General features: G+C 46.1%; 1 protein-coding gene across 1 annotated transcript; it reads left to right on the top strand.

Moving 5' to 3' along the window:
• Positions 1-1,261: 1,261 nt before the first annotated feature.
• Positions 1,262-1,536, top strand: PtA15_12A45 (uncharacterized protein; the record flags this gene model as incomplete). Its single annotated transcript, XM_053162071.1, has 2 exons — positions 1,262-1,304; positions 1,358-1,536. 2 exons carry the CDS (start codon positions 1,262-1,264, stop codon positions 1,534-1,536), a joined length of 222 nt encoding a protein of 73 aa, XP_053025615.1.
• Positions 1,537-13,745: the final 12,209 nt, after the last annotated feature.

The raw sequence follows: 13,745 nt of genomic DNA, 5'->3' as shown, positions 1-13,745 counted from the left end.
AGAGATTTTAGCTAGCTGCATGAGGGTTTTTGGCTAGTACATATGTTGAATGGGTGAATGCGATTCGTCAGGACTGTACAGGTGATTATAGGTTATGACATGCAGGCTGAATCAGGAGGTGTGATTGGTCAGGACGGGATGTTAGTGTAGTCATGCTGTAACCAGGTCACCTGCTGTTGTTATGCAACGAAAATCCACTAGCGCATGCAGCTTAGTGCATGCAGCTATCACATGCAGCTAGCACCTGCATGTGTGCCTGCATGTGTACACTGTATGTATGTAAGTGATGATGCAGCTATGTGTAAATATGTATGTAGCTATCTATGTAACTGTGTGTGTAACTAAGTGTTGTGAATGTGGATTGTGTAACTGTTTGAGGTTGTAAGGGGTGTTGTGAGTGTGTAAGAGTATGTAACTTCTGAATGAGTGCCATTATGAGTGTTCTGTAAGGCAGGACTAGGGTTGAATTTGTCCCAAGAAGCTGAATCTTGAGGAGTATTAAGTGATTTATAAGAGGAAAAGGGAGATTAAGAGTGAAACTAATACAAATAAGAAAGAAAAGAAGAAAATTTAGATTTTGGCATATGGGATACCATAAAGCATACCACAACGCGCGGGCTTTACTGACTGTGAGCCCTCCCTTCAGGGGTATCACAAAACATGTATGATATCAAATATTCTAAGTGGGAACCATAAAGTCCCCACTCCTCCTCTTCCTGCCCAACTCTGCAGAAATAATGTTATCTCTATATGCTAGCTAAGCTGCTCTTTGATTTTCCTCTTTTCTCTTTTCTCTTGCACTCTTTCCCCTCTCTTCTACTTTGATTGTATTTATACAGAGAGATACTGATATCTCTCTCTGGTAGCTTTTTCCTTGAAATACACCTACTTAGCCACTATACAGCACTCAAGATGAATTCTCTGTGCCATCCTTCCCTTTCTTAGCGAAGAGTCAACAAGGGACTCTTACAGCGCGCTGCAAAACGTGCCAAGTAGGGCACTTACTGCTACAAAAGCGGATGATTTTTTTGCGCTGTTTTTCAGCAAGGTTCTGACGGGTGCAGACCATTTCAAGACTCCGGCAGATTTGGTACAGTATCAGATTATGTAAATATTGAAAGTTGATGGCCTTCCGCAGTTGAACTTGAATCAGTCCTACTCAGGTGTGTGCGTTGTCCAATTTCAACTAGTTCTTTCTTATCATCATGATTGCGGTGCTTATAGGCGGTGACACTAGAAGACTGCGAGCGCTGTCGAGGAAATGTACTCGGACATAAAACTGGCCGAGTTGGCAACTTGGCCACGTCAGTACTACTTACTAACACATGTTTTAATCCCCTCGCTGGTTCACAACAAGGTCTAGTTCGAAAATCTAACCCGCAGGGTGGCTTGCGCAAGCCAGAAGCCGACCAGTCGTTCCGAGCCCGATTGTACATACGAGACGAAACCAGTCGAGTCTTCCGACCGGTCACCACCAGCAACAATTTGGTTGCTTCCTGTTGTAAACCCACAGGAGTTTTGCCCTCTTCTCACTAGACACGAGTGGGTCTTGTTCTTGTCCCCCTTGCAATCATTATTGTCACATAATACCAACACATCTACACTGAATAGTAGTGACCTACAGCGACATGCCATTTGGTTTGTTGAGCTGGAGAAGCCTGGAGTGGCACTGAACCTGTCCCATCCCTCTGATTGTAGGACAGACGTCCTGGACCACACTACAGGTGCTCATGCCGCAGCAGGGTCATGAGACTTTGATAAGTACAGAAAAAGTCATTTGCCATTAATGCAAATGAGCTATGAGTTGAAAAATACTATGACTTGAAAAATAACCCCGCTACCGGCCGGGGGGAGGCGCTGACAGGCGCAGACCGTTTAAGAGGCCGATTTGCCACGGATTATGTAAATGTAGAAAGGTGATCAAATAGTGTTTCAAGGATGGCCTTCCGTAGTTGAACTTGAATCAGTCCAACTCGAGTGTCTATATAAAAGTTGTCGGATGCCAACTAGTTATCTGGGAGGAGACTCGGGCTCAGAAAACCGTACTGATAGTGGTGTGTCGTGGCCGAGGACTGTATGTAGGCAACTCCGCAGCAGAGAGCCGCGGCCGAGTAAGAGTACTGCGAGGTCACATCATTTGTTATCATTAATACTGTTCTAGGCAATGACACAGCATGATTGTTGCAGTTTGAGAGCACACCATCGAGCTTAAACTATTCGGACATAACTGGCCGAGTATTGGCCACGTCAGTATCACTAGCACAAGTTTCAAGCCCCCGCTGCTTCACAACAAGGGCTTATAGCTGGTGACTCTCAGCCGCGCTAAGGGGCGGCTCATACCCCATAAAGTGCACAGCAACCTGTCAGAAATATTTGGGTCAAGTTTCTGCTATGTAATATCTCTGAGCCAGCTGGAGTTGATACCAAGGGTATTGGGGTGCGGCACTAGTGTTAAATATGTATTATGTAATATTATGTAAGAGAATTGAGTGCCTGTATGCATGAGCAATAGGGGCCCTTCTTGCTCATACTCTGTTGACTCTACCCAGGCAGTCCTCTGTCTGTTTTCCTCTCTTGCCCTTCTCCATTTTTCCTCTCATACCTTGGATATTTAAACCCTTGACTTTTGTGGGTGTAATGTTCCCCATTCATCTGCATTTCACTTTTGATCCATATACTGCACCTTTATCCATCTGTTGGGTGCCTAGCTCCGCTTCACATCTTTCCAAGGATTCTACTTTTTCAACAAAACATTATTAAAAACTGCAAGCTTACAAAGGTCAACAGTCACATTTTGGAACTTGATTACTCAACCTATTTGCTGACTTCATAAAGTTTTAAATAATATTGAAAATATTTCATACAGTAACAGTCAGGTTTTATATAGACATGGTATCTCTGTGTGGGCTCTCTGGCATAATTGCAGTCGTATTTTGTGCTGGTCCATCAATTATTATTCACACCATGGCAAAGCCTGTTCCAACTCCAGCTGTACCTGGTCCTTCCAAATTGGTAGATATGGTTGATCCAGATGTGAATGAAGGTAGAGGCTTATGGTGCAACTGCTATGCAAATGGTGACCCGGGGTACACACATGACCCCAACTGCAATGTGAACAAATAGTAACTACCCCAGTAAGTGAGTCTGAGACTACTTCAATTTTTCTTAATTAACTTCAGGAAAACTGAAATATCAACTTCATTCATCTGATTCTATTCAAAATCACCCCCTCTGCCTAGAAGACAGATTCTACATCAATTCATCTGCACAAATCAAGATGGTAAAAAAAAGTTCAAAAGCTCTCTCAGGGATGAAACTCACCCAAACTTCCAACAAAAAAAAAATCAAGGTTTACAGGTGTTGAAATAATCATTTTACACCTTACCCATCCAGGGAATCTGTTCTTATTTACCCCTTGATACTGCTACAACATCCTATTCTGTTCAATTTTTATGCATCTGGTTTGATTTGGCTGGGTATACTCATCTTAGCTCAGTTGGTGCTGTTGAGGCATGATTTTTCAAAAAAGATGCACAATTTGTCCAATCCCAACTTGGGCAAATTTAAAAAAAAAAAAAACATTAAAAGCAAAAAAAGACTGGATAAAAACTACAACTGTACTCTCAACCAATTCTCATATTATTTTTTGCTACTTCTTATGTAGCTTTTCTTCCAATGCTCCATGTGGATTGCAAGCATAATATATATTCTTGGTCAGTGATTGTTGGCTTGGAATAGTCAGTTGAGGAAATTTCAGACAGGCTATTATTGGAGGACTTCCCGTCGGAATCTGCGGGTCTCCCAGAAGTGATCTGGACCCCAAGAAAGCTAGATTTCTCTGCGAAAATCTAGATTTTTTGGGTCTATATTGACATCTGTGAGAGTACCAGATCGCAAGGGAAGTCCTCCATTGTCAAGTAAGACCCAGCCAAACTTGAAAATTTGTGAATAAAGAGGCTGTGGGATCCCCCCAACACATGTTGCATCAACTAGAATTCATACTGTCACAAGACAGCAGCAATTCCTACCAGCTGTTTGCCTGAGAAGAGTAAATCAAATCTCAAGAGGATTCAATGACTGTTGATAAGAACCAGTCTTGTAAGATAGAAAAAGGAACCTGAATGAATAAACATTAAAAACTAGTTAATTATATAGAAACCCAAATGAGGCGATATAGAGAGCAGACAAATTTGAATATCCTTGTGTGTTGATGCAAAAGCATGAAATAATTTTATCTCCAGTTGCAGATCCCGTTGACACGCTGTATCAGAAAAATAGTTGCACCTCTGAGACGAACAAGGAAAGGAATAAAAGGGGGCTGCTAAGGCTCCAAATATAGAAGATTACCAAACATAAGTAGTGACATGTGTGGCGATTTGTAATATGGAAGTTATGAGAATAAATGTTTGTAAGTGTGTATAAATGACCACTTCCACCTTCTTCAATAATATACATATCCAGGCTAAGTGATTATTGATGTCTTGGCTCCGCACTTCTACTTTCTGCTATTCTTCAGCGCTCCGCAATGAGCCTGATCTAAAGCGCAATAATCTGCAAGTGAATAAAGCTCTGCACTCCGCACGCGCAAGTCCGCAATAGCTATCAGTAAGTAAGCAAAAATAAGGGTCACATTGTGAGAATGAAGGTTGGTTAGTGGGTAGAAATGACCACTATCCGCCTTTTTCAAAAATATGTATATCCGGGCTGAGTGATTATTGATGTCTTGGCTCCGCACCTCTACTTTCTGCTAGCCGCCAGTGCTCCAAAATGAGCCTGATCTACAGCATAATAATCTGCAAGAGGTGAAGCTCCGAACTCCACAAGCACAATCAATCCAGTAAGCAAAATATAAGGGTCACGTAAAACTCTGCTAATACTCTAGTAAGTCTGTAAGTTTTTTTAAGTACAATCATGCACCAGGGGGGATTTGGTGGCACTCTCTGGAGAGTGCCAAGCTGTAATTTTATCATGTGCAATGTCTGAATTGAGTTTGATGTCAAGTGGTAATTGAGCGCCAAGTGAATTTGAACTCTTCTCTAAGTGTGCTTGAGCTCATGATGGACTAATGCATATCCACGACTGAACTGATTTTTGACTGGTCACGATCAGAAGTCAAATCTGGAAGCAACTACATTATGATTATCTGATTTGGAAATCTCACACACATTCCCAGGCAATAGTGCCCAATAGCAACTTCTAGAATACATCCATTGATTTCACTCGATGGGATTGGTTTGAATATGTTTATCTCCCCATCAGCAGCTATGTGAAAGGATAAACTTGAGTTCTTCACCCTTGCAGGGAAGAGTCTTGCTGCAAGGGATTGATAAATGTTCTGAAAAAAAATGAATGGTCAACCTTGTGTTGGCTATTTCCGGAGCTCAGAGTAATGTAAGGAGAGTGCACCAGGTCAACCAGCCAAGTGTATGAATTTCCCTCCCAAAACAACATTTCCAGTTTGCAAGCTGGCATCAGACGTGCGTTGTTGGCACAAGCCCAAGAGCTGCGTTGAAAACACAGCCATTCCAGCTGCTCTCTGAGTAGATGATGTAGTGTCAAACAAATTTGGGGACTGCCCATGCTGCAAAATGGGCAATGGATGAGATGATGATTTCTTTCACCAGTTTGGTGCGCTCCGTGATTGGTCCTGGGCAAGAGAATTGAAGATGGATGGTCGCAGCTGGGTGAGACAACTCTGCTCGGAGAAGCTGATCATTGTTTCATGGATCTCCACCCTCATTCAGTACTGGGGGATGTACAAACAGATTCTATCATCCGGTTCCTTGGCCTTTTCGGATGTAATTAAGGTCTAGCCATGCCCTAGTTGAGATCACCATTGTAGTCAATTTTAGAGATGCTCCTGGCAGTTGTGTTTGGGCTGGCCTGAGCTTGCAGGAACTGTGACACAACCTGTTTCCAAAGAAGGGAAAATTGTGGATACATACTTGCATGGAAGAGCAAATCCACTCCAGGATCTCGCAACAATACCGGCTATGCATCAGTAGAATGCAACTGTGAATATCCCACTGGATGCACCTACCTTACATATCAGGGAATCACTGTTTGGCAGTCTGCTTCAAAGGAAGTGTACTATGTAACATGTGTGGTCCCATAAACATGCTCGGGTAGGTGGCGGGGTGATTGCGAGATTTTTGAGGAGAGGTGTGATTTTGGCATCACTCATACACACTGACAACCTCACTGGAGTCCACAGTAAACCGGTCCAATCATCAGTCTGCAATTTGAACGATCCACTCTTTTCCGGAAATGAAGAGCACCTTCTGTCTTGGGCAATTCATCACTCCAATCGCCAATGCATCTCCGCCCCCCTGGAACAGTGATGTACCACAGATCGGCTTCCTTCAACGCGGTCGACTGCGAGTTCATGTATACTGCGCACCAAAACATCACATAGGAGATTTGAGCCAGACAGCAAGCGAGCACCTGGGCCCTTTGCTTGGACCAATATCCACCTGCTCTGCTCCCGTCAGCTGTAACGAGATTCCACCAAGCGATATTGGTCTTATCAAGCTGCGCGCATTCATAGTCACCAATAGCGGTTTCAAGGCTGAGCTGCGCGGTTGCGTCTTCAGCCGTTCAGAAAACATCACGCGGGTTCAACTAGCTTTTGCAGCCGCGCAGATTGAGCTGACCCCTATTTGGAACTACAACCCGGCGGTATTCTTTGAAATTCCCCACGTGGTTATCGACCAGCCTTCGGAGGATGTGGCACAAAGAGCATGGGCCGAAGCAGCACTTCGACGATGTCGAACGCAGTTGAAGCCACATCAGCTCGATGCACTCGATTTCATCAGGAACAATGAATACTGCGAAACTGACCCGTTATCGCTGTGGAATGACTCTGCAAATGCCTGGCTTCGGGCCTTCATGTATCAATGTGGCTGTGAGGTAACAGGGGGGGACTTGCGAGAACGCAGCTCCCGAGGATCAATCCTAGCAGACGACATGGGTCTCGGAAAGACGTTGACTACTCTAACTTATGTGCTGGCAACAAGCGATTTGGCAATCGAGTTTCTCTGGGACAATTGGGAAAAGCAATCATCTGCTACCCTTGTTGTTTGCCCTGTTGCAACCTGGAAGTGTTAAAACGGAGACATGGTCCTTGCACTTTGCCAAAAACAGGTAACTTCTCCTGCCGTAAACTAAGCAAATGCCTGGCTTCGGGCCTTCATGTATCAATGTGGCTGTGAGGTAACAGGGGGGGACTTGCGAGAACGCAGCTCCCGAGGATCAATCCTAGCAGACGACATGGGTCTCGGAAAGACGTTGACTACTCTAACTTATGTGCTGGCAACAAGCGATTTGGCAATCGAGTTTCTCTGGGACGATTGGGAAAAGCAATCATCTGCTACCCTTGTCGTTTGCCCTGTTGCAACCCTATCAGCTAACTGGGAGAAAGAAATCAAAATGCACTTTGAGGAATCAGCAGTAGCTTATCGGGTTTTCCATGGCCCCAAGCGGAAGAAGTTGTGTAGGAAGGACCTACAGACATCTTTGGTGGTTCTGACAACTTACAAGATGATCAGTGGTAGCGGGAATCAGGACCAGCTCACAATCGAGTCCCTCAATCTCTCCTGGTTTAGAATTGTATTGGATGAAGCACAGTGCGTAAAACGTTCCACTGTAACGGTGGGGACAAAACTGATGGCCTTGAACGATGCCAGCCTGATTAGGAATCCGAGTGCACGCCGGACCCAAAATATTCAGCAACTCCAGGCAAAGTTTGTACTACTTTTAACCGGGACGCCAATACAAAACCGCCTGACCGACCTTCAAAGCTTAATTGCAATTTTGAGGATTTCACCGTGGGACGAAGAAGCAATCTGGAAACAATGCCTGATACCTCAAATTACGGTAGGGGCACCCGAGGCGATCAGAAGCTTGAATAAATTGATGCAAGCCATTTGTTTGAGGAGAACCAAGGCCTTCCTGCTGAACCTGCCGGAGAAGGTAGAAAAGGGCATCCTGGTGCAGAACAGTCCCAAATGGGCGCAAGTTTCAAACCAACTACATCAAAGTTTCACACACCCTTTTGGAAGGCTGCGTACTTCTCAGGAGCGGTGGGACCCTGCCAAATTTTTCCGCCAATTGACGATGATTCGCCAATTCTGCAATCATCCCATCTTCGCCCGAGAAGATATGCTAATCCAACAAAATTGGCATTGGCAAGATTTGGCAAAGATTGTCCACCTCGTGGACAGCCTGCAAACGTTCCTGAGGGGAGACCGCGGGATACAACGTCCCAAAGCTGTAGTATTTTCCAGCTTTGTGGCGTTTCTAGAGATGTGAGAGAAGATTCACTCAACCTTTTGTTGTATCACATGCTGATTTCCCGAATTTGAAGCATCGGACGGGCTCTTGAAGAGAAGCACATCCAATCGGCTTGGCTCAGAGGTGACTTTACTCTCCAACAACGCGACAACAACCTGGAAAGATTTCGATCAGATGACAGCTGCAACATCTTACTTGGATCGCTGCAAGCAGCAGGCGTGGAAATTGATCTGCGGTGTGCGCAGAATGTGTATCTGATGGTAAGTCACCAGTAACTTGATTCAAAGGGCACCAAGCTGATATACATGAGGGTCGCAGGAACCCAGCTGGAATCCAGCAATGAAATTTGAGGCAATTGATTGTCTATATCGTTTGGGACAGATCAACTTGGTTTACGTGTATTGTTATTATGTACAGGGGAGCTTAGAAATGAACATATTTCAGGTACAACGGCGGAAGGGGGAACTGGCGTTGTAAGCTCTGTTATTTGCCTATTTTCCTATAAATTTTAAGGGGTTGGGGACTGATTGGCAGTGTGTTTGCAGGTTGAGCGTACCGACAGGAGGGAATGAACAGTATGAATGTGCTCAGATGCTGATGACTAACCTCCTGGGTTGAGAACTTGCAAATGTTAAACTCACTAGGGCCGTTAGAATTTACCCAACTGTTTCTAAGTGAGGCCATTCGAGCGGAGCCTGTGGATCAAGGAGTTGTCTGTCCGATTCAGAAAGTGTAGACCAGTACGTTGTAGAGTAGCAGTTTGCCGGGAGGTTGCGTGGTACATCTTTGACGTTGCAGGACGAAGATGGGCCAGATTCCTGTCTTTGAGCCTCCAGGTGGCCCCCATGTACAAACAACCGTCCATTCGTGTGGATCTTCTTCTGTGTGTAGATCGCATCCAACGTCTGGGCCAAGCAAGAAAATTCCTCTGATCGCCAAGGGAGCGGCACCTTGACGAGGGTTTTTGGGGGGGTGTCTTCGGTCTCAGAAGTGGCTTTGATGTTGTCAAAGACATTTTTGACTGCGGGGAGTACCGGAAGTGTCCAAAGTGTTTCTTGACGGTGTTGTTGGAGCTGGGGTTACTTTGCGGAGGAACTTGAGTGGGCAGAAATACGTACCTGCATTCACATTTTAGACTTCTGCTCAGAGTGTCTCTTCCTCAATTTCCTTTCGGGAGAAAATTTGCCAAGCCTGAAGCCATCTTGCCGCCCAACAAACCAACGATGAAGCAGACCAAGTAGGATGGACGGGTTTGTGGCGTGAGCTGGATCAACAAAGAATTGCCTGAATGCGCCTGCCTTATAAGCATTCTGCCAGTGCTTGAGGATGAATCGAGCAAACAGCTGGTTCCAGTGTACATCCCAAGGGTGATCCCAAACAAAGGAAGTAGCAGGGAAGTTGGATCTGGAAAGGTCTTGACGGAATAGTGTTTGAAAGGCCGGGTGAACTGTCTGGTTTTTGCAATGAAGAGCTTCTGGTGGAATAGGGTCTATTTGATGGACAAGGATTGAGTCGGGCAAGTGAGAGCCAACGTGGAAGTTATGAGAGGAGGGACGGAGCTGCCAATCATTTGAGGGTGTTTTGGTAGGCAAGGTGACCAGGTTAAGCAGAGTTCGGACAAAAGCTGACATGCTCCTAGCGCATGGTGAGTTGGAGATTGGGAGGATGGTTGAATAATTGGAGTTGAGTTTTGCAATGCTGCAGGCGTGCTTTCCGCCTGGAGAGTTGGTTTTGGATGGTGGCATTCAGGGGAGGAAGGAGATGGAGTCAGTTAGGTGTGGGAAGGCGGAGGGAGGAACGAAAGCAGGTCACATTTAATATTGTGTTGTGAAGACACGGGGGTGTCGTGGGAACAATGGGCGGTGAGCCATTTCCACTCAAAGGATCTGGACAATGGGAAGAGGTGATTGTTATTTGGCCGGTGGAGCACACTGGTGTGGGTGTGGGGTCAATGTCCACCCTCATGTTTGGCCGAACGTCAGGGTGGACACAAGCCCACGGCGCGTGCAGATGTTACCACGAATGTGACAGTTGACTAACCAAACTTAGTATGACCGTAGGTGGTCTGTTAAGTGAGTGTCACACGCTGAATCGTGTCCACCGCGACGTTCGGCCGAACGTGAGGGTGGACACAAGACTGACCTACACGCGGGGCCTCTCCCAGCCCTCCGTTTATCATGTGTGTGTTTGTGGGCAGCCGATGCATTAAGCATCTGTACACTAGTGCACATGCAGGAAGGACTCTGGCATGCAGCAGCCTGTTTCCGCATCTCTGCTGGTGTTCCCTTGCGGAAGGCCGCTGCCATCTGAAATTCTTCAACACGGTCCGCCCGGGCATGCGTCACACTCAGCCCTGGTTCAGCCAACTCGACAACATATTTGTGACAATCCCAGGTTGGTGGGACATCCAGGCATGTGGGACATTGCGGTTCACCGAGTTGTGTTCTGCAGGACCTGTGGTGATTAGTTGGCAACAAGTGAATATGATTCCGCCCCATCTGAAAGCAGGCAACCTAACATGGTGGGACCAACTGACCTTTCACCAAAACCTATATAAGTCATCTTGGTGCATGGGGCTGGTTGGTGATCTGTGCCAACACATTTAACTCACTTGTCAGGGCAGACAAGCCACCTTATGCCTGCTGGCCGGTGTGTAGACCACTTTTGGGGAACGCACATTGACGGCATAGGACATAATCAAGCAAGGGTGTTACCATGTCCCACATAGATATTCACTTCAGGCAGACCACAGCAGTAGAGAAGGGGACATGAGGAGATCAGAGGATGCATGTGCCACGCTCTTCCAGGCCACATGTTGGCACTGCTTGCCAGTGGGCCAAAAAACCAAGAACACCATGCATCTGGCATCTCTAGAGAGAGACCTCACTGCCATGAAGATGTTTCAGATTTGAATCTGTATCACTTGGGAACAGGATACATATTCACTTGGGAGTAATGGGATTACGTGGCTGACGGGCAGATTTGCAAGGGCATTCTGAGACAATACAGGGGATTCCCAGCAGGGGTTTTTTTTTGACAGCTGATAGCTCTGGATCCTGTGGCAAATGATTGATCACATGAGGTTGTGCACTGTGTGGTGGGATCCATGTGGTCAGCATGGCAGGAATTTGCTGGGTGATAGAACAATCCAAACCTCACCCTAGTGTTCTGTTTGTCTATGGCCCTCCAAGTCAATGTCTGATTCATTCGTGGACTGGGAATTCGTTCTGGAAGCTAACAGGTCCTAAGGGAGGCGGGTTGAAGGTCAAAAATTCAGTCAATGAGAGGGAGCGGCTTGCCTCCTGCACATACCCTTTCCCACTCGATTCCTGATTGCGTTCCATGTCGCGGTCACATTTGGAACTGCGGATTGAGGTATCTTCATGCTTTGCGCATCTGCGTACAACTTGGCCTGAAACCCATAAGCAAGGTTCCAATTGGTCCAGTCGTTATGATTGCTAGCCGTTTCCTTTTCAATCCTCTCCATTTCTGAACCAACAAGTTTCTGCTTCTCTTGCAGCCACCAAAGCTGGGAAGGGTTGAATTCAAAAGTGTTCTTCATCTCTGGTGTTTGGTCGAATGAGTAGATATTATCAGATGTTTGAATGGTGTTGGCAGTGAGACTGTGGTCCAATCGCTTCACCTGTGGGTGTGCAGAAAACCATGAGAGGCTTTTGCCCTCCAACGCTAACCACTTCATCACTAACATCAAAAGGGGTCCGGCCCTCTTACACACGTTGGAAGGACCCCAGGAGGTCAATTTCCATACAGCAAGCGGATGAGTTAAGGTGGGTGTAACTTCATCAATTACATTTGTGCGCCCGCAATGGAATGGTGGAGTTAAGGGTGAGAGCTCATGAGATGTGTAGCAGTCGTGCTACACAGCTCGACTTGACATCTAATCGGACATACTTAAATATATCCTGTTTGATACAGCAGTACAATCACATGCGAGGCATCAAAGGGCATTTGAATGTGTCACATAGGAGTCGTCTTGGCTGTGTGTTATGTACAGGGTAGCATGATGGACCAAGGGTAGGGCCACGCGGTGCATCACAGAACTGTGTATGCAGCCGCCAAGTAAAACCGCATGCCGAGTGGCTCTTTAGAGCCACTTGGCATGCTGTTACTTCACACCAACCATCCGCACCGACCTAATTCGTACAACAGATAACATTGGTTGTGCAGGAAACTCCCCGTTCCATTAGTAGCTCATCTTGATCTATTTCAAAGCAAAAGTACCAACAAACTACTATAGTATAGCACGGTCTGATCTTCAGTATGGTGAACAAACCCGCCTACGTCTGCCTTTGTGAACCCGCGGGGTGCAAGTTCATTCAACACGAGGAGGAGGGCAGAGGAATTGTCCAGGGCAGGGTTGTGACGAAAAGGGTTTTCAAGAAGCACCAGAGTCAAGCGGCTCTAGAGTTGGCCAACTCAGTGGTTCAATCAACTGATTCAGCAGGATACCTGAACACGAGGCTCGTGAGTAGCATTCCACACCAGAATTACTGTTTCTCTGATGTTGAGAAGCGCGCTGCTGAAATACCATGATTTGACGGATCTCCGCAGGCCTCAACTTCTGTCTCAGCAGCCACCACCGATGCCACAAAGGTGTATCTGGAGGAGGGCTTTTGCAAGCAGGTGATGATGCAAATGGTGAAGTTGGTATTTTCGAACAAACTCAGTAAACGAGGGGCAGTGGATTTCTTGAATGCTGCACGGGAGAATGTCGTGTTGCTTGGTAATATATGGAGCTCAACACTTCCGAGAAGGATCGATACCTCAGCTATTGTCGAACAAATCCCCAAGACCCAAGAGGCCGTCTTCCATTGGCTCCGCTTGAACCCCGAATTGACCAGTCAAGTATGTTGCACCAGATGCTTCAAACTGTACCCAATGGCCGCTGTACATGGCCGTGAGAAAAGATGTACGGAGCCCTTCTTATCGCCTAAACAAGGGTATTGCAAGTGGGCTGAGTCACAGCAACTTGCCCCAACGTGTGACCAGCGCTTTACAAGGTCAATTCCCGCGGACGAGAGACCCCTGATCAAACATTCACCTATGTAACTCTGAAGTCTTGGTTACAAAGACGCCTCTTGCAACCGTGTTTTGAGGCCTTGTTGGAGTGCAGTCTGGCAGCTAGCAACTGGCAGGAACATCAACCTATGGAAGACGTCTGGCATGGTCATACCTGGCGGAATTTTCCCAACTCAGACGATGGCACAGGAAAGTATACGCATTATTCTGGAAACCTTGTCTTCACCTTGTACACTACCAAGATGGATGAATTTGTGATGTCGTATATTGATCAATTTATAGTAATCAATTTTATTTTTTTTTTTTTATTCCTCTTGATACCTTTGTCTGTTTTCCATGTCTCCTTGATACTATTCTATAATCTCTCTCCTTCTGCCTGTGTTAGCTTCAAGCCACAGGATTTTTTTTTTTCT

The sequence above is a fragment of the Puccinia triticina genome, chromosome 12A (genome assembly GCF_026914185.1).
Source record: "Puccinia triticina chromosome 12A, complete sequence".
NCBI classification, from domain to species: Eukaryota; Fungi; Basidiomycota; class Pucciniomycetes; order Pucciniales; family Pucciniaceae; genus Puccinia; species Puccinia triticina.
The sequence above is the reverse complement of the archived record's forward strand: the minus strand, read 5'-3'. Positions and strand labels throughout refer to the sequence as shown.